This window comes from Lepisma saccharinum, chromosome 8 (assembly GCF_977018435.1).
Source record: "Lepisma saccharinum chromosome 8, izLepSacc3.1, whole genome shotgun sequence".
Classification (NCBI taxonomy): Eukaryota; Metazoa; Arthropoda; class Insecta; order Zygentoma; family Lepismatidae; genus Lepisma; species Lepisma saccharinum.
In genome coordinates this window covers 27,892,491-27,917,259 of record NC_139236.1, presented here as the reverse complement: position 1 = coordinate 27,917,259, position 24,769 = coordinate 27,892,491, and the positions used below count along the sequence as shown (strand labels likewise).

The 24,769-nt window shown below is 42.0% G+C and overlaps 1 protein-coding gene across 1 annotated transcript in view; it reads left to right on the top strand.

Annotated features, from left to right (window-relative positions):
• The first annotated feature begins 343 nt into the window (after positions 1-343).
• Positions 344-24,769, top strand: part of Shrm (shroom) — a 510,449-nt gene continuing 486,023 nt past the window's right edge. Inside the window, exon 1 of the mRNA XM_083126364.1 lies at positions 344-626. Coding sequence (XP_082982490.1) covers positions 541-626 — 86 coding nt within the window. The 5' untranslated portion in view covers positions 344-540. The remainder of the gene's footprint in view (positions 627-24,769) is intronic.

Below are 24,769 nucleotides of genomic sequence, written 5' to 3'. Positions count from 1 at the left end.
TCTTCATGTGCAATGAATGCATTGTTTCGTTTTATATCATTTCATTGGAAGCGAAGGCGAAACGGCCACAAGACAAGAGTTTCTTTTCGCTGCTAGCGTTAAATTTCCTTCTAAATGGAAAGCAATTTAATACCCACAGCAGCCCACTGTATGGTTCTGGCGTATTTAACAACATTAAACGGTGCCTTGGCTGTTCAACGAGCCGTACACTGTCTCTGTTGCAGTGAAATGATGCAGGCAAAAACCTGCTCCGATACCTTTCTTACCGTTGTTGTTGGGTTACCTGCCTCTCTCGCTGCGACGACGTGGCAACGTCGCAACCTCGGCACCGTCTGAAAAACTGGTGTAGGTGATTTCCAGTTGGTCAAGCACCGAAGTGGGGATTGGTTGTGTGTTCGTCGGGTGTATATGCTTTAGTGTCAAGAATAAACCCGCGTTTTTGCGGGTTTTCGGTTTGCAAAACGGGGGTGATTGTGCGGTGTCGTTAAAAGTGTTGGATTATGTGAACAATTATTTGCCGCGTGGAGGTGTCGGCAAAGAATGGCGAGCAACAGGGAGAAGAGGTCCTTCGCTTTCATCAAATCGAGGGTCGGCGCGAAGAACAGGGAACAGAAACGCCAGCACAGGTAAATTCTTATTTGAGTCCTTTTAAACTGTGATCAACATGGCCGCTGATCTTGATCGAACAGTGCTTTTGTGTTTTTCAATTTGACATGTTTCGGCGGTCGCAGTGCCGACATTCCGACCCCTTCGCTTTCTGTCGCAGGTTTTTGTTTTTCGACGTGTGTGTGTGCGTATGCGTCGTGTGACTGGTTGACACGCCTACGGTGCAATATCCAAACATGCTTTGCAAACAGCTGTTGGGTTCCTTGCCATGTACGTATGAAACACACGCTTCATACGTGGGAAAACAGCAAATATGTCTACATGCACGCCATAAAATTTTAATAATGGGACTGTTAACTTACTGTGAAGTCAATTCAGTTGTGTTACTGAGAACTTTTCCGTCGCGCATGCAAGAAAGATACTTTTATTGACATTTCAGGTGTCGTGTGGTTTCCTCCTCAGTTCCGTGTTAGCATTGCAATTAAGTTCTGTCAGAATCTATACATCCAAGGACAGGTGGTAGGTAGCTAAAGTGACCCTCTGTTCACTGCACCGTATCATGAAGATACGTAGGAGGAAGCGTGAAGGTAGGGCTGCAGATATTCTCGATCTTGCCACGCTCCGGCCACTTTTCCTGCAACCCCAAGGTCACTCTCAGATATTATATCCATCGATGAAAGACTTGATGGGCCTCAGAGCTACTTGCAGACATACACGGGGAAAGGGGGGTCCTACCAAAAATCGCTCGCACTGGAAACGAACTTGTGTGGCAGATTGATAAAGTGCATAAGTATTACTAATCGAATTGTCCATCACAATGTTTATTTTATTTGTTTTACGCAAGAAAAGATTCGCCAAACAAGCTGCTGACCACCCCTGTACAGTGGGATGCACAAGTATTACTCGACAAATTGTCCTTGACTATTTTCATTCATTTTTCACTTGCATCCTACATGTTTTCAATTAATGAAGTTTTAGTTATGTTGATGCTTGTCAGCTCCTTCCTTGTTTGTCATTTTTTAAAAAATTCTTGAAACGTTCATTGGATAAGACAAAAAGAATAAACGTGATGATGGACAATATGGTTGGTTATAGTTATGCATGCCACTGTACCAGCATACTCGAAAATCCATTTCTTAAGAACACGTTGGATACAAAAGAAAATCATTATCGAGGAATACTTGTGCATGTCACTGTACAGTCAAGTACAAAGAGAAGTGTGCATAAATTGTCCACCACCGCAATTCAATGATTTTGTTACACTCAGTCGTAGTCCTGGACAATTTGTAATTGTGCTGTATTCACAAAAAAAATCAACATTGACAACCTATTATTGTGTAATACACTTCTTTTGTGCTCATCTTCCTTTTAACCTTACTGTAATGATTTGTTCAGTTAGTTCCCGATTTGAAGAAAGCACTTCTCTTCGTTGTACAGTCAACGGCAAAGAAAATGGTAGGCAAATTGTCCACCACTATATTCATTACTTTTTTATTCTACATCCTGTGTTGTTTTAAGGAATGAAACTATGTTGGTTCGAAGCAGGCATTGTTCTCTGCTTATTGACGTCATTATTTCAATTCATTGTCATCACATTGTGTAATACAGACCGAATGAAAATGGTGGTGGCCAATTCGCCTACTGTTTCTTTTGCCGTTGGGTGTACAGGTGCGCAAGTTAACCTTAGCCGAAGATTATGAAGTGAAAGAAAGATGAGCATTAATAATTCGACCTCGAAAACTAATACACAAGCACGTTACGTATTGCCATGTCTTACACAGTCATAATAAACATCATATCAAGACAGACCCGTAGCCAGGCAGTGGCCAGAGGAGCTGAGCCCCTCCGGCACTGCCATCAGCCGCCTTGACATTATGTAAAACTATTTTGTATAATTTGTTTGAAGTTAAGATTGAAAATGTAAACAGCATATATTATTTTGCTCACAAAATGGTGAAGGATAAATTCACAGAAAATGAACAGCAGATATTTCATTCGTTCATCTTGTTTATGAGCCAGAAGTAGCGGCAAGTGTTTAGAAGATTCTCTAGACATTTGAAAGTTATTTCATAGGGGGGGATTGTTTATTTGTACCTTCACTGTCCCTGTTGCGGTCTCCCTTTTAGACCGAAATATATGACTTTGACGTCATCATCCACATTCCTTCCACACATGCCCCAAACGTCAACAGCTCCCACTTTTATGTGAACGAAGGAGAGTTTTATTGCTTCGGTCGACGGTGGGATGTATGGTAGGCACTATAAATATTGTGCATTTTATATTGTATGATGTAAATATTTGTATCATCAAAAGTACTATGCACTACGTAGAAATGGATGATGTCAGCAGCCGCCAATTAACACTTTAAGAGATGTTTTGTATGTTTTTTACAAATTTTACATTACGTTAATGCTCCCCCTCACACACACACACAGACATAATTTACCTTCATTTAATGCTGTTAATCTTTTGAAAAATGGATTTGGTCTACAAGCCTTCCCCCCTGATAACCCTTGAGCCCCCTGGAGATCAATTGTAGCTACGGACCTGTATCAAGACTACAGCCAAACTGCATATGATCTCAGGAGAATGATATTAAATCCTGCATGACGATAAAGTTGTGCGTGTGTTATTTATTTATATAGTTAGGGACGTGAAGATTTCGTTTTATTTTTCCTTATATTTCGATGTTATTTTTTATTGAAATTCAGTGTTATTTTTCGCGGTTTACGGCAAAATCCGGTGTAATTTTTACATGCATTTTTACTGTTTCTTCTATGCTTAAGATTTTCACATTGCTTTAGTTCTGGAAAATTGAAACAAAGTTTAGTTTTAATGACAAAGTAAATATATACAGATTTATTTTTGTGAGAAATTACCAATTTTCTTGAATTTGGAATACTATTTCATCTCATCGGCCACTAAATATACAATATACCTACACAGGCACGTATCTAGAAATATGTTTCGGGGGGGACGAACCAAGTGTCTCAGGAATAATAATAATAATAATGTTTAAATTAAAATAATTATATTAAATAAAATTAATACTAATTACAATACATAAATCAATATTACATTACACGAATAGGTAAAAAGACTGTATAATAATAGACACATAACAGCGCTTATGCATTACGTAGCTTACCTGTAGTTAAGATCGTAATAATTTACATAAGAGCAAGTGCTCTCGCAATGAAATTAATGTCAAATACATGAATAATTGAATATTTATCGAATAACAAAAATGTTGTTACATGCAGTTGGAGAAAAGTAAGTTTCTGATTAATATTTTATGCATATTGAGTAGTAGTGTACATAAATTTTCTTTGTAATGCCATTCAAAGCCGTATGATCCCAATATAATCCTTGCCTTCTAAAAAGTTCGCAGGAAATTAATAACCATCGATTATGCAAGAAAAGCTAATATTTTCATTACTTAATTTTAGTACTTGGCGAGTCTTTTTGGGGGGGGGGGGTCCGCACCCCTGGACCCACCTAAATACGTCATTCCTGTCCTTCAAAGCCGTATGGTCTCAATACTTGTCTTCCAATAAGTTCAGAGGAAATTATACTACAAAGGCTAAAATAATATATTTTTCATTATTTAATTTTAGTACTTGATAAATCTTTCGGGGGGGGGGGTCCAGACCCCCTGGACCCCTAAATACGTCCTTGAATATACACTAAAACCGCAAAACTGCAGTAATTCAAGAGTGACAATGAATTTTGACTAGAATTGACAGAACACACAACACTCCAGCTCTATGAACAGAAGAAGAATTATCTCCCGTTTATATTGGTATATTTCGCGGCGTGTTTCGCGTTAAAGTGCAAAATTCGGTATTATTCTGTAAAATGGCATAATTCGCTTTATTTCGGGATTCCGAAATTCCGAAAATTTGTCTCCTTAACCTACCCAAATATATTTTAAAAACTTGATTGTGGTTTCCTCGACTTTTCGGCATTATCATTAAAACGAAAGCTTCACGTCCCTACTTATAGTCAGTTTCCTGGCAAAACTGATGAAAATGTGAAGGCATGGATCACACTAAGAAACAGAGATAAAGCACATACTTTAGATATTAACCGGTATCTATCGAATCCTGGCTTTTTCGCGGCATATAACACCAGTGGGAATACATTTCAGAGCTTCAGATCCCACGTTAAACTGTAGGTTGAATTGTGGAGCCTGTCTGTCAACAATAGACTTGATTTTGCATTATTATTTTTTTAGTGCCATGCTTTACTGGGCCAAGGACGTACCGAAGGCTTGACTAGAGCAAAATTGTTATAAATTTTGGCGCCGATTGGGTTCCAAAACTGAGGAGGGGGGCAAGGTGCCAAAACGGGGGGGGGGGGGGCAAGGACAGTCTACTTTCGCTTGGTAGATAAGAATCAAAAGTGGCAAAAAAGTGGGGGCAACTGCCCCCCTTCGCCGCCACTGGGTAAACCCATATATTTTTTTGACGATACTTAGATTAAATTGACGAAGGGACACTCACAAGGCAGTGTGCGTTAACGGGGGATGTCGGGGATTTCCCCCCTCACAAAAAAAATGTATCCCCGGCTAAAGAAATTTATTTTTAATCCCTGCCAGAGGTGTTTTTATACCCCCTGTCGAGGAGACAGGAAATTGAAAGCATGTACACGCATGTAACAAACACAACTGTAATGAATGGCCCAGTCATCAAAGATTTCCCTGCCGTAATGTATGCAGCCTTGTGGATTAAAGGAGGACAACATTCTGCAACTGACCTACCTCACCGATGTCATAGTGCGCATATTTTGCATGTATTAAATTGTTCACATGAAACCTGTAGGTAGGTTAGACGGACGTTAAGTTTGAACTTGGAATAGAAACTTTGTCAAGTTTTTCGGTGTCACTAATTCGATAGCTATTTTTGTGCATGAGTTTGGGTTGTCTTAGAATGTAAATATAATTAGTGTTTCTAAATTGCGCTATGGATCATATTATAGATTTAATAACCTAGGTTGGAATCACTATTCTAAGGTACAAGGCGATAGTTTAGGTTACTGACTGGTAACGTTTATACAAATTTGCATACCCCCCAAAAAAGCTTCTCTCTCAAAGTGAAATCACAAATGCATCACTAAGTGCCCCCTCAAAAGCTGAAAGCTTAATTCGCACAGTGGGAGTAAGGCGGGACTCGAATTCGGAACCAGGGGTTGTTCAAGGTCCAGAAATTTTAAATAAATTGAATTCCGGTCCAGGAGAGAGATTCAGCAAGCGTAAATGGGTTCTGGACCGTAAAGAACCTTTTTTATCTATAAAGTATTTCAATTCGGTCCAGAGTTCGATCCCACTTTAAAATGCAGGTCCAGTCCCGATTAGCCTTGCTGTGCATAAAGTGGACTTAAAACACCAAATCAATCAATCAATCAATTCGGTCCAGAAACCTTTTTTCCGGCTTAATTTAAATACTGTCCAGGAACCTTTTTTCCGGATCAATTTCAATTCGGTCCGGGAACCTTTTTTTTCGATGAAACAATATGCAACTTGGACCGAATTTAAAATGTGCGAGAAAAATGGTTCCGGTCCAGCATCGGAATCAATAGAACCCATTAGATTGATTGATTGATTTGGTGTTGTAAGTCCACTTTATGCTTAGTAAGGCTAATCGGAACTGGACCTACAATTTAAAGTGGGATCCAGAACCCATTAGAATTTATGAGTTCCTGGACTTTAAAGAACCCTGTCCGGAACCCTCAACTCACTCAGTTACAGACGAAACACAAATTAACGGCAAGAATTTTAATAGGGGTAGGTAGGTACATAAGGCTCTACATCACGATGTTATATACGAGTAAAGATAAAATTATGTTTCATTGCATTGTGCGAATTCAGTCATATCATGTAATGAATCGTGGGCATGACCCCATTGTCCGAGCTCAGCCTGTCAAAGATTATGCAAATCTTTTGAGGTTCCGGTGAGGCTACTTGCGCAATGTTACTTACACGTATGAGTTTCAAAGTCTTCGCAGCAGAAAAAAAATGTTTGGTCTTAAGATAGAACCATTGTTTCCCCGCACACGAACAATGCGATTGTGCTACAGTGTTGGCGTGTCATGTGCAGGTAACGTCGTGTTTTGATCACGTATTTTATAGAAAGGTTGACTTCAGATTCCTCTGTATGTTCGTCAGCGAGATTCTGCAACCTCTCTTAGAACGTGGGGGAGGGGGATACACAGTGTTGCCAGTAGAAGCCAAATTCCGATAACAACTGAAGATTCACATCTGAGAATTTTCTGGTGTTCAGGTGGGAGGGAAATGGTTTCTTCATTTGGTACGTCACATTTTGTATGCGATTACTTAATTTTTTTAAAAACTTCGAATTATTAGTGTTATTTTTTTCAGAAAACTTTGAATGTTTATCATAATCTGTTTTATCGTTTTAGAAATTGCACTTGTTGGAATATGGACTTGACTTTGAATTTTAATTCCGCTTTATGCACAGGAAGGCTAATCGGGACTGGACCTACAGTTTAAAGTTGGATTCCATCCACTGTGTGCCTCCACCGGGTTCGGATGTGGACTAAATAAAAATGTGATGTGTTTACACACACACACACACATACTATAATAATACTACTACATAACATTGAAAATTGCACATGGCACAGCAATTCTATGCGTGATCAATATTATTATTAAATAGGCTATTTTCAATTCAAAAAGCCATATTACGTTGTATAGTGTGTGTTCGGTGAACAATGTATAATTAGTGTTTTTAATCTTGTTTTCCATTTTTGTGTATATGTGTGAGTTATTCATGTGAAGTGTGTGGGAGTAATAAACTGCGGAACCTCCCGCATACTTGATTTCGGGAACTTACACACCCACAAGTAAATTCGGGAACGTCCCGAGAGGTGGTAAATTCGGGAACGTCCCGAGAAGTGAGCCAGGCTCTTAGCTTGGGCGTTGCCAGGAGAAAAGAACAGTCGTCATCAGAGAGTCATCGTGAGAAGAACCGTGTCACTCGCGCGCGGTCACAAGTGCGCTGTAGAGACATTCTACAGCCAAACAGACAGTCCTTCGTGTATATTGTTTAGTTATTGTATAGTCCTTCGTATATGTGTATTATAGACATTAAATGTATGTATATATCGTCTTTGTGCGTCTGTTACTTAACCAGACACCGTGCGGGAACCGACGCATTTAGGATAATTCGGGCCAGGGTGGAGTTCAGCCAGTTAGCCAATGTAGTGCGGGGCTTTCTGGAAACTGACACTCATCAAATGGTCCTCCGGGCCGGATGCGTCGCAATTGTAGTTTTCGTGCCGTATTCCGGTAGTTTGTCGTCGGGAAATCAACGAGCCAGAAGAAGAGTCAACGTGCCACACCCTCGGTCCGCCATATGCGTTTAGCGTCTCTTGTACGACGAGTCAACATGGAGCAGTTACAGGCGTCAAAGACAGTCCTCAAGCGTGAAGTTACTCGGATTGAGAACAAGTCAGCTTCACCAACGCTGGAAAGTGCGACACTTCAAGTCTACATAGACAAGGTCCTTCAACTAAGTGCAGATTGTAGTGCATTACTTGTGAATCTCGCTAAACAGTGCGAAGAAACATTGTTCTCCGAGTACTACGATGAACTGAGTGCGGTGCAAGACAGATTAGAGTTCTTGTTGGGCTCCCTGTACCAAAAACAGAAGGAAGCCGTTTCTCCCGTTGTCGCGGTCGCGGTGAACAGTGATGCGAAAAGTGACGTTCGTTTACCAAAACTAACATTACCAGAATTCAGTGGTGACATTCATCAATGGTTGTCATTTCGGGACTTATTCGTGGCATCGGTTCATGACAACAAACACCTCAGTGGCGCTCAGAAGTTGCAGTACTTGAATTCTGCATTAAAGGGTGAACCGTCATTATTAATCCAGTCCATCGCAATAACGGATGCAAACTACGAGGAGGCGTGGAATCTGCTAGTTTCGCGGTACGAAAACAAGAGAGAGATTGTGAACAGCACGATTAATCGCTTGGTTAATCAACATTGTGTGCCATCACGCTCGGCTACAGGGTTACGCAAGCTCATTGACGTCACTTCTGAGTGTGTGCGTGTGCTGAAGGTTTTGGACATCCCTGTAGAGGCTTGGGATGCAATATTAGTCTTTCACACCACCGACAAGTTGGATGCAGAATCTAGGCAACAGTGGGAACTTTCCCTGAAGAATGCAGAAGTGCCCAAGTTCGAGGACCTGACTACGTTCCTAGATGTCCGTGCCAGAGCTCTTGCAGCGTCTACGGTGACCTCCAGCCTCCCAATGTCCAGCAAACCCCCTCCCAGGTCTACTGATCGTCAAGTAAAGAAGAATGTGAATTCGTATCACACAGGTGCTGAAACTGTGTGTCCTAAATGCCGCGGACACCACAGGTTGCATACTTGTCAGAAGTATCAACAAATGTCGGTGAAAGAACGGTACTATTTTGTGAAAAGCAACAATCTGTGCTACAACTGTTTGCAATCGAATTGTAACGTCGGAAAGTGTACTTCGCGCACGTGTATGGTGTGCTTTAGAAAGCACCACACATCCCTTCACTTCTCTCGTGAAAACCCCAGTTCTACGCAGCAAGTAACGTCCCACATCGCCAGCAAGAAGAAAGCCATTCCGTTGCAGGAAGTTCTCTTGTCTACAGCCACCGTGGGCGTGAGGGATAGACACAACAACGTTCGGCATTTTCGTGCACTCTTAGATACGGGCTCCGAGTGTACATTTGTCACGGAAGACTGTAGTCAGCAATTAGGCCTTCGAAAGAAACACATCAGTGTTGCCATATCCGGTATTTCGGCAACTGGTATCGGTACTTCTCGTTCCATGGTGGACCTACAGTTTAGGTCAAAAGCGGGCAACGAAACGTACACCACTAAAGCCATCGTTGTGAAGAAGATTACAAATAATTTGCCCAAGCAGCAATTCACTTTTGATCAACAGTGGACTCACCTACATAACCTTGATCTTGCCGACCCGTCCTTCAACAAACCAGGGAAAATAGACATTTTATTTGGTGCAGATATTGTTCCCTTACTTTTAAGACCTGAGAAAGTCGCAGGTCCAGTAGGTACACCAACGGCCATAAGTACTTCACTTGGGTGGATTCTTATGGGCAGAATTAACGTTCCGCGCAATAAACGCGCAGTGTCATCACATCATGCGTCATGTAGTGATCTGGACGCTACCCTACAGCGCTTCTGGGAAATAGAGACTGTGCCATCGGTAAAACTGTACAACGAAGAAGAAAACTTTTGTGAACAACATTTTCGAAAAACACACGCACGTGACATCGACGGTCGTTATGTTGTGAGATTGCCCTTCCGAGAACAAAGCGGTGCAGCGTCTCAAACAAATGGAGAGACAACTCGTCAAGAATCCACAACGTCAACAAAAGTATGCTGAGTGTATGCAGGAATACATAGACTTGGGTCATATGAGCGTCATTTCGAATTCAGAATTACCTGTGTCCCAAGAAAGCAGTTGCTACCTCCCACACCATAGTGTCATCAAAATGGACAGTTCCACAACGGCTTTACGGATCGTGTACGACGCCAGTGCGAAGACGACGACAGGAGTTTCCCTCAACGATAAGTTGCTTGTAGGTCCTAAGATACAAGACGACATAATGCCTTTGTTGCTACGTTTTCGTACGTATCAAATAGCCCTTACTTCGGACGTTGTCAAAATGTTTCGACAGGTGAAATTACACCCAGATGATGCAGAATATCATCGCATTGTGTGGAGGAAGTCACCGAAAGAAGAGATACGAGACTTCAGATTAGAGAGACTGACGTTTGGTACGGCTAGTGCTCCTTTCTTAGCCACCAGGTGTTTACAACAGCTGGCCCGCGACGAAGAGGCAGACTTTCCTGAAGCAGCGGCGATTACATTGAGAGACTTCTTTGTAGACAATCTAGTGACTGGCAGTGATACAGTAACGCAAGCTATCGCGTTACAAAAACAAATAAGTGAACTTCTACAAAGAGGTGGTTTCGAATTGCGGAAATGGTGCTCGAACAATACACGAGTACTGAATGAAATCCCGGTACATTTGCGAGAAACGAACTTTGCATTGGATGTGAGCATAAATGAACACATAAAAGCACTCGGGATCGAATGGCATCCAGCGAGTGACGAATTCGCGATATCAGTGACGCAACCCGCAATTCGTGAGCAGTTGACCAAGCGCATTTTGTTATCAGACATCGCGAAAATATTTGACCCCCTAGGGTGGATATCTCCAGTAACTGTCAAAGCAAAGATCTTCATGCAAACACTTTGGCAAGTTAAACTTGACTGGGACGATGTACTTCCACCAGAACTAGAAATTGCATGGCGAAGTTTTCGGGCGGAGTTGCATAAGTTGCAGGATGTTAAGGTGCCTAGGCGCATCGTGTCTTCAAAACCGCTAACGTGCGAACTGATAGGCTTTTGTGACAGTTCCGAACGGGCCTATGCGGCCACTGCCTATTTACGTTCTACATACAGCGACGGCAGTATTGAAGTGCATCTTGTAGCAAGCAAAACGAGAGTCGCGCCTCTGAAGAAAGTGACTCTCCCGAGACTCGAACTCTGTGCTGCAGTGTTACTCATACGTTTGCTGCAGACAATAAAGGAAGCTCTTCATTTGAACATTACAGAGATCCGTGCATTTACTGACTCTACAATAGTTTTGTGTTGGATAAACTCTTCTCCTTCTAATTGGCGTACATTTATTGCCAACAGAGTTGCTAAAATACACGACGTTCTCCCTTCAGAGAATTGGTTCCACGTGTGCAGTGAAGAGAATCCAGCTGATTTGGCGACAAGAGGAATTTCTCCCTCAACCCTGTTCGAACGTGATATTTGGTTCTTCGGTCCACAGTGGTTACGTAATCAGTCCTTCAATCCTACACGCACGGTCAACGCAGCAGCAACAGCTGAGGTTGAGAGAGAGAGAAAAAAGGGTCTTCTCGTATTACAGTCTTCGGTCGAGGTGGAGGAGTTATTAGTAAACAAGTATTCAAACTTATCAAAGCTCCAACGAGTAACGGCTTGGTGCTTCAGATTTATGCATAACACCAAGCGAAGTGCTAATGAACGTCAGTTTGGACCCCTATCAGCACGCGAACTTAATCACACGTTGCTGGTGTTAGTGAAACAAGCACAAAGTACAGCATTCCCTACAGAAATAAAGCATTTGAAAAAAGGGAATCCTTTGCCTTCAAACAACCCATTACTCAATTTGACTCCTTTCCTGGACCAGGAGGGAATTCTGAGAGTAGGTGGACGTTTACACAATGCACAAATGACAATTGATAAGAAACATCCCATTCTGTTACCTCGTGAACATAAACTTACAGAGCTCATCGTGAAACATGAACATTTGAAACATTTGCATGCGGGACCACAATTACTTCTCGCTGTCCTACAGCAACGTTTTTGGATTATACGAGGGAGGGACTTAATTCGAAAAATTGTGTTTAAGTGCAAAGAATGTTTTAAGGAAAAACAGTTGACAGCAACTCAACTCATGGGTAGTTTGCCAGCCCCTCGCGTCAATCCAGGCCGAGTATTTGCAAATACAGGTGTAGATTACTGCGGCCCATTTTCAATAAAGAGTTGCCAACTCAGGTCTTCAAAAATCACCAAAGGATACGTCGCTCTTTTCGTGTGTCTTGCAACCAAAGCAATTCACTTGGAAGCGGTAAATGATGCATCAACGCCTACATTCATTGCTGCATTACGTAGGTTTGTGGCCAGACGTGGTAAACCTAACCAGATCTTCAGCGATTGCGGAACGAACTTCGTAGGGGCAAACAGAGAATTGAAAAAGCTACTTCAATTCATGCGACAAAAAGAGCACGTCCAATCGATGTCAGATGTTACGGCCTCGCAAGGCATACAATGGAATTTCAATCCACCGGGAGCAGCTCATTGGGGTGGTGTATGGGAAATTTCAGTGAAGGCAGTGAAATATCACTTGAAAAGAGTTATGGGCTCAACATTACTCACTTATGAGCAATTCATCACGTTATTGACACAAATAGAGGCGTGTCTTAACTCGAGGCCATTAACGGAGTTGAGTAGTGATCCAAATGACCTAACGGCACTCACGCCAGGACACTTCTTAACCGGTGATTCGTTACTGGCTGTACCTCAAGCAGACTTTACAACATCCACGTCGAATTGTTTGTCTAAGTGGCATTTGATCCAAAAAATGACGCAACATTTTTGGAAACGGTGGGCAACAGAGTACTTGTCCAGACTCCAGCAGCGGCCCAAGTGGATGGAGAAGAAGGAAAATCTACAGATAGGAGATCTGGTGTTGTTGAAAGAAGCTACCCCTCCACAGCAATGGAAGCTAGGAAGAGTAGTGAAAGTTCATCCAGGACCAGACAAGTTAGTACGATCAGTGACAGTGCGAACAGCTGATGGGCAATACAGACGTCCAATTGTGAAACTTGCTCCTCTCCCCTATTCTAAGGAGACATAAGTGTACTACATTGAAATTATTGATTGTGGTTGAAATTAGTATTTCAACGGGGGGGAGTATGTTCGGTGAACAATGTATAATTAGTGTTTTTAATCTTGTTTTCCATTTTTGTGTATATGTGTGAGTTATTCATGTGAAGTGTGTGGGAGTAATAAACTGCGGAACCTCCCGCATACTTGATTTCGGGAACTTACACACCCACAAGTAAATTCGGGAACGTCCCGAGAGGTGGTAAATTCGGGAACGTCCCGAGAAGTGAGCCAGGCTCTTAGCTTGGGCGTTGCCAGGAGAAAAGAACAGTCGTCATCAGAGAGTCATCGTGAGAAGAACCGTGTCACTCGCGCGCGGTCACAAGTGCGCTGTAGAGACATTCTACAGCCAAACAGACAGTCCTTCGTGTATATTGTTTAGTTATTGTATAGTCCTTCGTATATGTGTATTATAGACATTAAATGTATGTATATATCGTCTTTGTGCGTCTGTTACTTAACCAGACACCGTGCGGGAACCGACGCATTTAGGATAATTCGGGCCAGGGTGGAGTTCAGCCAGTTAGCCAATGTAGTGCGGGGCTTTCTGGAAACTGACACTCATCAGTGTGTGTGTCTGTCCTGGTGGAAATTTGATTTAAATCTAGTTTTGCCCAAAATGAGTCTTATCCATTTTCTGGTCCATTGCAGTGCCCCGTATCTCATGTCTAACCTAACCTAATTTCATCTTTTTTCCTTCTCCTTTAAAATAAACTATTTAGACCTACAACCTTTTTCTCGCCTATGACAGATATATGCATCGGTTTCTTTGCCTTTCTCTTTCTTATTTATGTCATTTCAACTCTCTTTCTCTCACTCACTCACTCACATAGAGAGAATGAGGAAGGAAACGTGAGAAGAGAAGGAAAAGGGAGACGGGAGTTCGAGAGAGAGAAACAGAGGAAGGGGGGAAAGAAGAATTAGATATAAGAGCGAGAGAGAAACAGATGAAGAAGGCAAGAAGAAGAAGAATTAGAGATAAGATCGAGAGAGAAACAGAGGAAGAAGGCAAGAAGAAGAATTAGAGATAAGAGCGAGAGAGAAACAGAGGAAGAAAGCATGAAGAAGAATTAGAGGTAAGATCGAGAGAGAAACAGAGGAAGAAGGCAAGAAGAAGAATTAGAGATAAGATCGAGAGAGAACCAGAGGAAGAAGGCAAGAAGAAGAATTAGAGATAAGAGCGAGAGAGAAACAGAGGAAGAAGGCAAGAAGAATAAGAGATAAGAGCGAGAGAGATACAGAGGAAGAAGGCAAGAAGAAGAAGAAGAATTAGAGATAAGAGCGAGGGAGAAACAGAGGAAGAAGGCAAGAAGAAGAAGAAGAATTAGAGATAAGAGCGAGAGAATAACAAAGGAAGAAGACAAGAAGAAGAAGAATTAGAGATAAGAGCGAGAGAATAACAGAGGAAGAAGGCAAGAAGAAGAATTAGAGATAAGAGCGAGAGAATAACAAGGGAAGAAGGCAAGAAGAAGAAGAAGAAGAAGAATTAGAGATAAGAGCGAGAAAAAAACAGAAGAACAAGGAAAGCTGAAGAAGAATTAGAGATAAGAGCGAGAGAAAAGCAGAGGAAGAAGAAAAGAAGAAGAAGAATTAGAGATAAGAGAGAGTAAAACAGAGGAAGAAGGAAAGAAGAAGAGGAAGAATTAGAGATAAGAGCGAGAGAAATACAGAGGAAGAAGGATAGATGAAGAAGAATTAGAGATAAGAGCGAGAGAAAAACAGAGGTCGAAGGAAAGAACAAGAAGAAGAATTATTGCAGAGAGAGAGAGAGAGAGAGAGAAACAGAGGAAGGAAAGTAGAAACAGAGCCAGGAAGAAAGAAAGAGGACAAGATCTAGCATAATAAATTCAGAGGCCACCTGCATATAGTATTTCACCCACTTCTGAGCCCAACCCACCAAATCCTCTGCCATGACTGCTTATTAATTGCCTAAAAATTACACATCTTTTTCGAGTTGAGAATCATGGCGTTCTCATTAAATCGAAAAGAATCTGCACCCGACCTTCATGTAGTTTCTCGTTACCTACACCTGTTTCATGTTCATATAAGAATTTACTTGTCAGCGCCACGAAGACACACACACTCAGGCTTTGCGCTATTTAACATCCCAGCCAGTAACGAGTCAGCTGGATTTACTCAACTAATGTAAAATATTCACGAAAATCTTGCCACGACTGAAACTTAAGTGAAATACTTGAAATAAATGAAGCCAGGTCATCCACGATGACTTAAAGAATTGTAGACATTGTAGGTAAATGAAGCTTATAAAAACAGGCACACATATGCAGGTGTAAGCATTTAAAAAGCAGAGAAATTGGTACACAAAATATTAATTTTCTTACCCGGCAAATCTCAGTTTTGTCTCCAAGGCAGTCCTTTAAAATCTAGACGAGAACAACATCATACCTTTCAAAAATTGACGAGACGAGAACAAGACAGGCGTATCTTAAATCGAGGCCAATCGAGACTTTGGTAAACTGTAATTTATTTTGTGTTGAAAGAATACCTAAACCAGAGTTACTGTGTTCCTTGTCTGTGCATGTCTATTTATATTTATATTTATTTATCGTATTTGCAAACTGTGGACCTGTGTTGCGTGGTTGCATGTGTTCAAGGTAAACTTATTTTCGAGGATTCGTGGTGTTAAAACAAGACGTCAAAAGAAAATGAGTTATTGAAAAACTGCGAACGAGACGGTCCTTCTCGTACATGAAACGAGAGACTGCCAAGTCTTGGCTCGATACAGCCTCTATTTCTGTCTTTGATTGTTTCTTGCTAATTGATGGGCGACTACGCATCATTTACGCTAGATGTGTTACGCAAAATGTTGTAATGTGCATGGGCGTAACTTGGGACCTAAAATTGGGAGGGGGGGCAAAATCGAACTTTGGGCTTAAGGGGTGTAGAATCGAACTTGGAGCGTAACTTTGGTGGGGGGCGGGTAGAATCGAACTTTGGGTGGGGCAGAATCAAAAAGCCTTCGACTCCATAAAAAAAAATCGTTCAGGATAATTTGTAAAATAACTGTTACACGTGCGAAATCACAAGAATTACTCTTTAATACTTTTCTCTTCAGGTCCCTGAAGGTTAACAGAAGCACCAATAACTTGTACATTTTAATAAACCTGAAAATTTGGGGGGGGGGGCAAGTGCCACCCGAATTACCCTCGCCAAGTTACGCCTATAGTAATGTGTCGCATTATGTCAGGATGTTACTTCCATACAAATAGCAATAAGTACACTTCATTTTTGATATTGATTCTTTGTTCTGCGAAATTTGGTGCCTTCAATGTACAGTCAGCAGCAATAAAAAAAGGGACACCTAGATCCTGAAATACTCACTTTCCTGCAAGGCTTGTCAGGTTTAGTCCTCTTAGCATAAATACACTGAAATTTTTGCCGGACATCAGAAGGCGAAGGGCAGGGATTGACCATATAGGTGTTCGAGTTTTATCTGATAAGTGAGGCCCCATATGTATATTTTCGGCGTTCGAACAGAGGCAGGACATACGGTCAGAATTTTGCTCAGCGGTGAAGTCTGGCCCAAATTTTGACTTTCTGCTTCTCAGTTAGGTGATAAATCAAACCCCACTTATGAAGGTTATCTGATTATTCTTTCTCCTTTTCTCTCCCTCTAATTCCGTCTGTCTTTCTCTTTCAGCTCTCTTTATATATATATTTTATCTTTCGTTCCCCCTCCCTTTTTCTTTTTCCTTTCCTTTACTCAATCGCTCTCCCTCCCTTTCTTTTCTTCTCCCTTTTCTTTTTCCTTTCCCTTACTCTATCGCTCTCCCTCCTTCTTTTTCCTTTCTCTTACTCTTTCGCTCCCTCCCTTTCTTTTCTTCTCCCTTACTCTATCACTTTCCCTCCCTCTTTGTTTTTCCTTTCCCTTACTCTTTCACTCTCCCCCTCTTTATTTTTCCTTTCCCTTACTCTTTCACTCCCCTCTTTCTTTTTCCTTTCCCTTACTCTTTCACTCTCCCTCCTTTTATTTTTCCTCTCCCTCGCTCTTTCACTCTCCCTTTTATTTTCGTATTCTTCTTTCTCACTCACTCTCTATCTTTCGCACTCATTCATTCATTCATGCATGTTGTCTAAAATTTAGACAACATCCTCCAGTGTGTTCATAATAACCTAAATGAGTCATGTACCAGAAGCGTTGCGCATTAGGGGGCGTTCATGTTTTACGTAGCACATCACATGCATTTTAGGTATCATGCGCAGATTTCCTACCTTTCTGTTAATCGCGATGCTTAGGATAAGAGACAATCTGATGAAATGGGCGAAGGACGAACACAGCCAATCCTCCATCCCTCACTCAGGAATCGAACCTTGGGCTCACTCCGCTGTGGAGAACAACAGGTAGTAACGCAAAAGTCCCACTGTAACCGTTCTCAAACTAATTTCGACGTAAGAATCCTACTATTAGTCCAAGTATGTACAGAATTAACTTTTTACTCGTAACAAGCAGTTTCATGGAGAAGGGGTGTGGGCTCAATTTATTCATTTATAGACTATAATTTTCGTATCCATATATTAAGTCATTCAAATATGACCGGAACTGATTTTTTTTTACCAAATCCTTTGGCAAATAGTTATTTGCACATGTCACCCTTCAAACTACTCCCCCTCCAGAGTCCATACATTTTTTTCCAACGTTCTGGAAGCATCTTAATGCCCTTGTCATAAAAGTTTTTCTGTTGGCTGAGTATCCACTCCTGAACACTGCCGATGAAGGCGTCGATATCCGCAAACAGCATGCCTTCCAAGTCTGATTTAAGCCTTCCAAACTTGGGGCCAAATCGGGACTGTATGGCGGGTGTGGCAGAAGGTCTCATTTCAATTTGCTGAGGGTTGCCATAGTTGTTTTGGCTCTATGAGGCCATGCATTGTCTTGAAGGAAGGCTACCCGCTTCCCACCTCTCTTCCGCTTGGATCGGATCTTTTCCGTCTGTACATGGATAACCCCCTGTCACTCCCAAAAAAACGTTGCCATCACTTTTCGTACCGAATGGGTCCTCCGCGTATTCTTGGGTCTGGGAGACCGGCCGGTTCGCGGCCGACGATCATGCGGTTCATTTTCCACGCGTTCTCTTCCCTCTCTGAAGTAGTTACACCACTCAAACACACGGGTTCGTGAGAGACACTCTTCGTCATACCACAGATCAAGGAGTCCCGGGTTCAATACCCGGTGGGGGTACATAGTGGTTCGGATCCCACTTTAAACTCTAGGTCCAGTCCAGATTAACCTTTCTGTGCATAAAGTAGACTTAAAATCTTGTTCGAGTCACACCAGGACTCGAACCTTGGACCGTCGGAAGAATGGATCGCGAGTCTGTTACCCAACGCACTCGAACATTGAGGCAAACAGCGAAGAAGAAATACAAAAGTGATTCTCGTGTGCATGAAATCTATATTGTTGCTCATGATGGACTCAAAGTTTCTTTTATGTCCTATACACAGATAACAGTTTACAGTGAACCACAACGCTATATTGAGGCGACTACTGTAGTAATAATGCTAATTTATGTATAGCTAATTTGAACTTCCAGGGAGGAAATACATTTGTAAATGCTTCCATTGGCGTAACTTGGCGGGGGCAAGGGGATACTTCCCCCCCAATTTCAGGTTTAGTAATATTTACAAGTGTATTGTAGTTTTGTGAACCTCTTGGGATCTGAGGGGCAATGTTAGAAGTATTTTTTTTATGATTTCGCAAATGTAACAGATATTTAGCAAAATAGCCTTCATTGGATTTAAAACTTTTTGATTATGCCCCCGCCCGCCCAGACCAATCTCCGTGACGGAGTGGTTAGCACAGCGCGCTACAACACCAGGGTTCGAATCTCGGCCTGGGAGTTCTCTGTGAGTGCCTCTTCATCAATTTCATCACTCATCCTTATCGAGACGATAAATAACAAATCAATAAATCATTGATTCTGCTCCCTTCCTATTCAAAGTTAAGCACCATGTTCGATTCTGCCCCTCCTTTCAACAAGGAAATCTCGCTGACAGGGCTAAAAGTTTGAGCACTGGCAACACTGCCACACGATCAGGTCTCTCACCTCGGCGCTGAAACTGCTTGTCTCGGCGTTGCCTGATGGTGTGTAGCGCGAATCGCTCTCCTGCTCGCCCGCAAGCAGGTAACAGAGAACAATAAAAGCACCCTCTCCCCACCTTAACCCAAAACACCCAAAGAAAAGAGAGGGGGTGGGGGAAATAAGCAAATAATTGCCTTTGGAAATCGGGTCGTGGGAAAATAAGTGAAAAGCGTTGATGAAGAAAGAAGGAGTGGGCGTAAAGGGGAAAAAAATCGCAGAGTGCAACTGCTCGTGCTGCATCCTGCGATCGTATTGCGTGAAAGTCGTGGCTGGAGCGCGGACCGGAAGGAAATCCTGTTCCACCAATGAGAGCTCGCGAGAAGTTCGTGACCGCCCAGTTATGATTTAACCGGCAGTGGTCGTGTGGTGTAATATTGATGAACCCGTGCCAGCAGGGCGCGTGTGACAACGCGAGTCGGACAGTTGCGAATGTCGCATCGCGTTCCCGAAAGAGTCCGGATTTAGACGAGGGCGGTGCTTACATTTACCACCCCCTGCAGTGAATAAGATATTTCCTGCCATTAAGGGCCATGTAGGACCTTGAACTTAAAACGGATACGCCTTGTGAAAGAATCGTCTTTTGTTTCAACTAGTTACTGGGAATTTTTAAAAAAAGTTGGTCGGTTCAGTGTTTTTGTTTTCGCAGGCTGGCTTGGGGGCCGTGCTCGTTTCGATGTCGCCAACGCAGTTCCCGAGTTCGAGTAGCATCCTGGGCATTGGTTTTTAAATCTATGTTTGTGGTGTATGGTTTATGCACGATAAAATATTCAAGTTTTAATAACGCCAGGGGTCACGGGTTCGAATTCCGGGTGAGCATGGGTGTTTGCGAGTGCCAATTCATCAATTTCATCACATCATCACTCTTCATCTTCGCGCTTTGCCAAAATTGGCAGAAAAGCGAAGTAAAATAAACACAATCTATCAATCAATGAATCAAATTTAAATAAAAGGGCGATTCTGTTCTGTTTTTGTAAATCAACAGGAAGATTGTTAAATTTTAACGGTAGCATATTGTAAATTTTAGGGAATCTTCAAACAGTGTCACTTTTATCAATGGCGGCGATTAAGGGTATGTGGCGAGAGCAGTTTGCCCCCTTCCACTTTTGCCCCCACACACTGCTAAACCTTATCTACGAAGGGAAAGTAAACTGTCCTTGCAACTCCCCCCCCCCCCCAGTTTTGGAACACCGCCGGCACCAGTTTTTAGATGTGTTTTACAGTAACTGACACTTATGGGATGTAATAATCCCATTGACCAGTGGCGTGCCCAGAATTTTCTAAAGGGGAGTTACGTATACTTTTTTTTAGTAGTCTGTCCTCACTTTGGCATTCTTTTTTTTACGAATATTTTTTTTTTAAATTTGAGCTGACGTTTTAAGTAAACTTTATGCACAGAAAGGCTAATCGAGACTGGATCTACAGTTTAAAGTGGGGTCTTAACCACGATGTGCCTCCACGGAGCATCAGACCGGGGACCCCTTGATTACTAGGCGACGACGTGAGCACTACGCCATCGCAGAGCCCCTTTTTTATGAATACTGGGCCAAGTGGTGGGGGGGCATGTTCCCAGCAAGACAGCCCCCCTTGCGCACGCCACTGACATTAACTTTCAATGAGATTGTTACAACCCACAAGTGTCCTTGACTGTACGTGGTTCTTAAAAATGAGTTTATCCTCATAACAGTCCTGACTAGAGTTTTATTTTAAATTCCCCGTTAATGTGACTTCAGCTTCGTTTTACATACATCAATCAGGTTCCATATGCTGAGAAACACGTGAAATTTTGTTAAACTTTATCTATACATTTCTCCAGAAACACTCCCTCTTGATTCAGTTCGTCTGGGTTTTCTGATTTGTCCTATATATAGTCTAATTGACACCTAAGATGTGGCTTTGGCGTGGCGTTTGGCATAAGACCAGAAGTAATCCACGTGTCGCAATGTTGTTTGGTAGCCGTGACATCCCAACAGGTCTGTTAAAAGTTTTCTTCTTAGCCCCGCTTTAGACGAAAGCATTTTCCTTAGCATTTTTCTAAACATTTACGCCATGACCAAAAAGCTACCGTGTAAAGTGAGACATTTTATGGCATTTCAGACCTATTTGCGTGCCATAACCAATCAGAAGCGACCTCTGTAGGTCACGAGTGCAGCGGTAATGGCGGCCGAGTGATATGAAAACAATGTATCACTTCACATTTTGAAAAGCCGATAACTATTCAACCCAGAGGAATAACGTTTCGTGTAAAACGTTATTAGGTTCAAAACAATGGCGCTGCTTAAATACATACTTTACAACATTCACTGTGCACGTATGGAAGAATATTTTAGTTGTTTCAATTGTGAACACCGTGCACTCACCATAGATGGTGTAACTCAACGTGCCTTTCATGCTGTATGTTATACATTGTAATCGCATTGTTTCTACTGGAATTTACTGCACTCTTTAGTTTCTACTGGAATTTACTGCACTTTTTAGTTCCTACTGAAATTTACTGCAATTTTTCGTTTTTACTTGAATTTACTGCACTTTTCGGTTTTACTGGAATTAACTGCACTTTTTCGTTTGTACTGGAATTTACTGCACTTTTTCGTTTCTTCTGGGGTTTAATGCACTTTTGTTTTTACAGCAATTTACTGCATTATTCGTTTTTAATGGAATTTACTGCACTTTTTAGTTTCTACTGGAATTACTGTATTTTTTCGTTTATACTGGAATTTACTTCACTTTTCGATTTTACTGGAATTTACTGCACATTTTCGTTTCTACTGGAATATACTTCACTTTCCGCCTCCAGGGAATTTTTACTGAACATTTTCTCGTTTCCGGTGCATCTCACGTGTTGTAATTTTCCTTGCAAAAGCACAAAAATTTCAATGTTGACACAGTGTCACGGGATGGACAGCTACTTGGGCTCCGTCTCAGAAATGGTAACAGCAACGATGGGAGTCGATGCACTGACCATCCGACGAAAAGCTGCCTGCCGGGTCTTTCGACCTGTTTCCACGGAGTAAGCTGCTCATTGTTTTTGGACTTGTTTCGCCATTGTTCCGATCTCATCACGAGCTTCGCGCACCCCGCTGCTTCCCCTCAATTAGTGTCGGGCTTTCGTGTATTTTCACGCAGGCAGCTGCCCTCAAAAGCAGCGGCCAGCAACAGGTGTTCCCTCGGAAGACGCGATCAGGAAGTGCACGAGCAGAAATTGATGTGGGCGTCGCACTGCAAACAAGGGCCTGTCCTTCCTCTCCCTTGCAGTGAACTTGGGTGCACTGCTCTGGGAAGTTGCTCCTCTGGACAGGGTTGTGACAGGAACCTTTTTTCCTAATGAATTTAAATACGATCCAGGAACCTTTTTTCTGGATCAATTTAGTTACGGTCCAGGAACCATGGGCCAGCGCTGCTGGCCTTGCTGTAATGGAATCCACGCGCATGTTATGTAGTATTAATATTTTGAATCATTTTGAGCTCACCAGAGTTTACAAGTGAAGAAGTTTAATATAACTGGAGTCTGGAACGGATAGTATTTGGCATATTGTATTTTAATTCAAGTCCTATACGCATTAAACAGAGTTTCATGAACCTTTTTGGTCCAAAGTTTTACTGAAACCCCTCCCCCCCCCCCTTTTGATTTGCACACAATGCTTGAGTTCATGCCGAATAACATCTATTTTTCATCTTGTATTTCTAAAAATCTGCTTTGTTTGGTCAGCAAATTGCAGTAAAATGTTTCAAGGTCACGTGGGATATCATGACCTTTCACACGCACTTCACAAAATGGAGACGTGGCTCAATTGTGCAATAAAAGGGGAAGGGTGATAAAGAGAGTTACTTTCCTCAAGAACTTCAAGGAGAGTTGTGTTTAGCGAAGTCACACTGACTACGTGTAATGAAGGCAGGGACTGGGATAATCATCGGTTGAGCAGAAAATAACTGACGAAAGAAGGAAGCGAGGCTTCCTGTCTGAAGCCTTAAGACTGAGAAATAGATACTGTGCAGGTGCGCACCAGCGATGGTAATTGGATGAAAATTTCCCTCTGGAGGGAAATTTTGAAGCAGATTCAAGTAAAAGGGGGGAAAGGGGGATTTTTTTCAAAATTGTGAAACAGGGTAAGCATGTGGCAAAGCACACAAGCATTTGCTATCTCTGTTATTTTCCGTCACTTTTCAACTTCTTGGGATAATCGCGTCGATGAATGATGAAACTGATGAAATGGGTGATGTAATAAAATACCAAGTCTTGTAGTATAACAATCGTGTACTATTTCGGCGGAAAAGACGGAATAAGAGTATAGATGTATGCAGAGGCGGCAATTGTGGGAAAAAGGACAGCTTGCACTGCGACGACATTTATGAGCATCTCTACATTCTAATTTCTTCATATAGGAGAAGTATTTATTTTGCACGAGAGCGCTGAACTAAGCTTATATTACATGCATCATGCACCGCATGCGTTCACGAGACGCCTCTGGATGTATGTATGTATCTAGCTTGCGTATAGTTAAGAATCGTGAAAACTTGTAAAATTGATTGATTGATTTTGTAGTATTTTCGAAAGAGAAATGTAAACTGGGACTTTGGAATGTTTTATTTGTGTTGCGTTTCTTTCTGTGCTGGCGCCACAAAATTGTAATTATAGTAGATACATTTGTAATACTGGGTGTTTCATACATAATGAAGGGGTTACAAAAAATATTGCAAGTAAAGTATTGAAGTTACATTAATGAAACTAATCCAGAACGAACGAGGAACTCAGATTTTTTCTTACACCTACAAATGTTCAATGTGTGCACCACGGTTGACATGGTACACATCGACGCGATAGTCTACTTGCGACACTCGTATCAACATGGGTCTGTCGATAGGGCTGCGATATCACGTGGCATCAGTGAGACGAATGCCGTCTTTGATGAAACCGCACAAAAGAAAGTCACACCGTGTAAGGTTCGGTGATCTTGGGGACCAAAACATTGCACAAAACACTGTGAGTGATGTGAGTGTCTCCTAGCGGCAAGGGTATGAACTCCCAGCTTAACAAAGCATGCATCACAAATTGTTTGCGTTCCTCGATTGTTCTGGACTACTTTCATTAACGTAAGTTCAATAGTTTACTTGCAATAAATTTTTGTAACCCCTCAATTATTATTTAAGAAACACCCGGTATTTTAGTGAATATTATTTGCAGTATTAGGGCTAAAGTCCAGCTACGGGACGCGCACTGGAGGAAGAGTATATACTTTTCTCCTGAGATTTCGGCCTTTTTATGGCACTGCTAGCCACCCGCCATCGTGAGGAAATTGGGGAGCTACGAATGAGCAGCGTAACCCGGTCGTAGAAACCTACAACATCGACTGGAGGTTTGTTGTGCTGACCACACGTCACCTCGTAACTGGTGGGAGTGAGGCCGGCAGTCGGTAGCCCTGGCCCTCAAAGGCTGTTGTGCAACGGGTTATTATTAGGGATAAAATTTTCTCGTACTAGCCTGTACTTTAAATACCAGTACAAATGTATTTTGTATCTCCACGAATACTATGATCGATAAATAAGCAG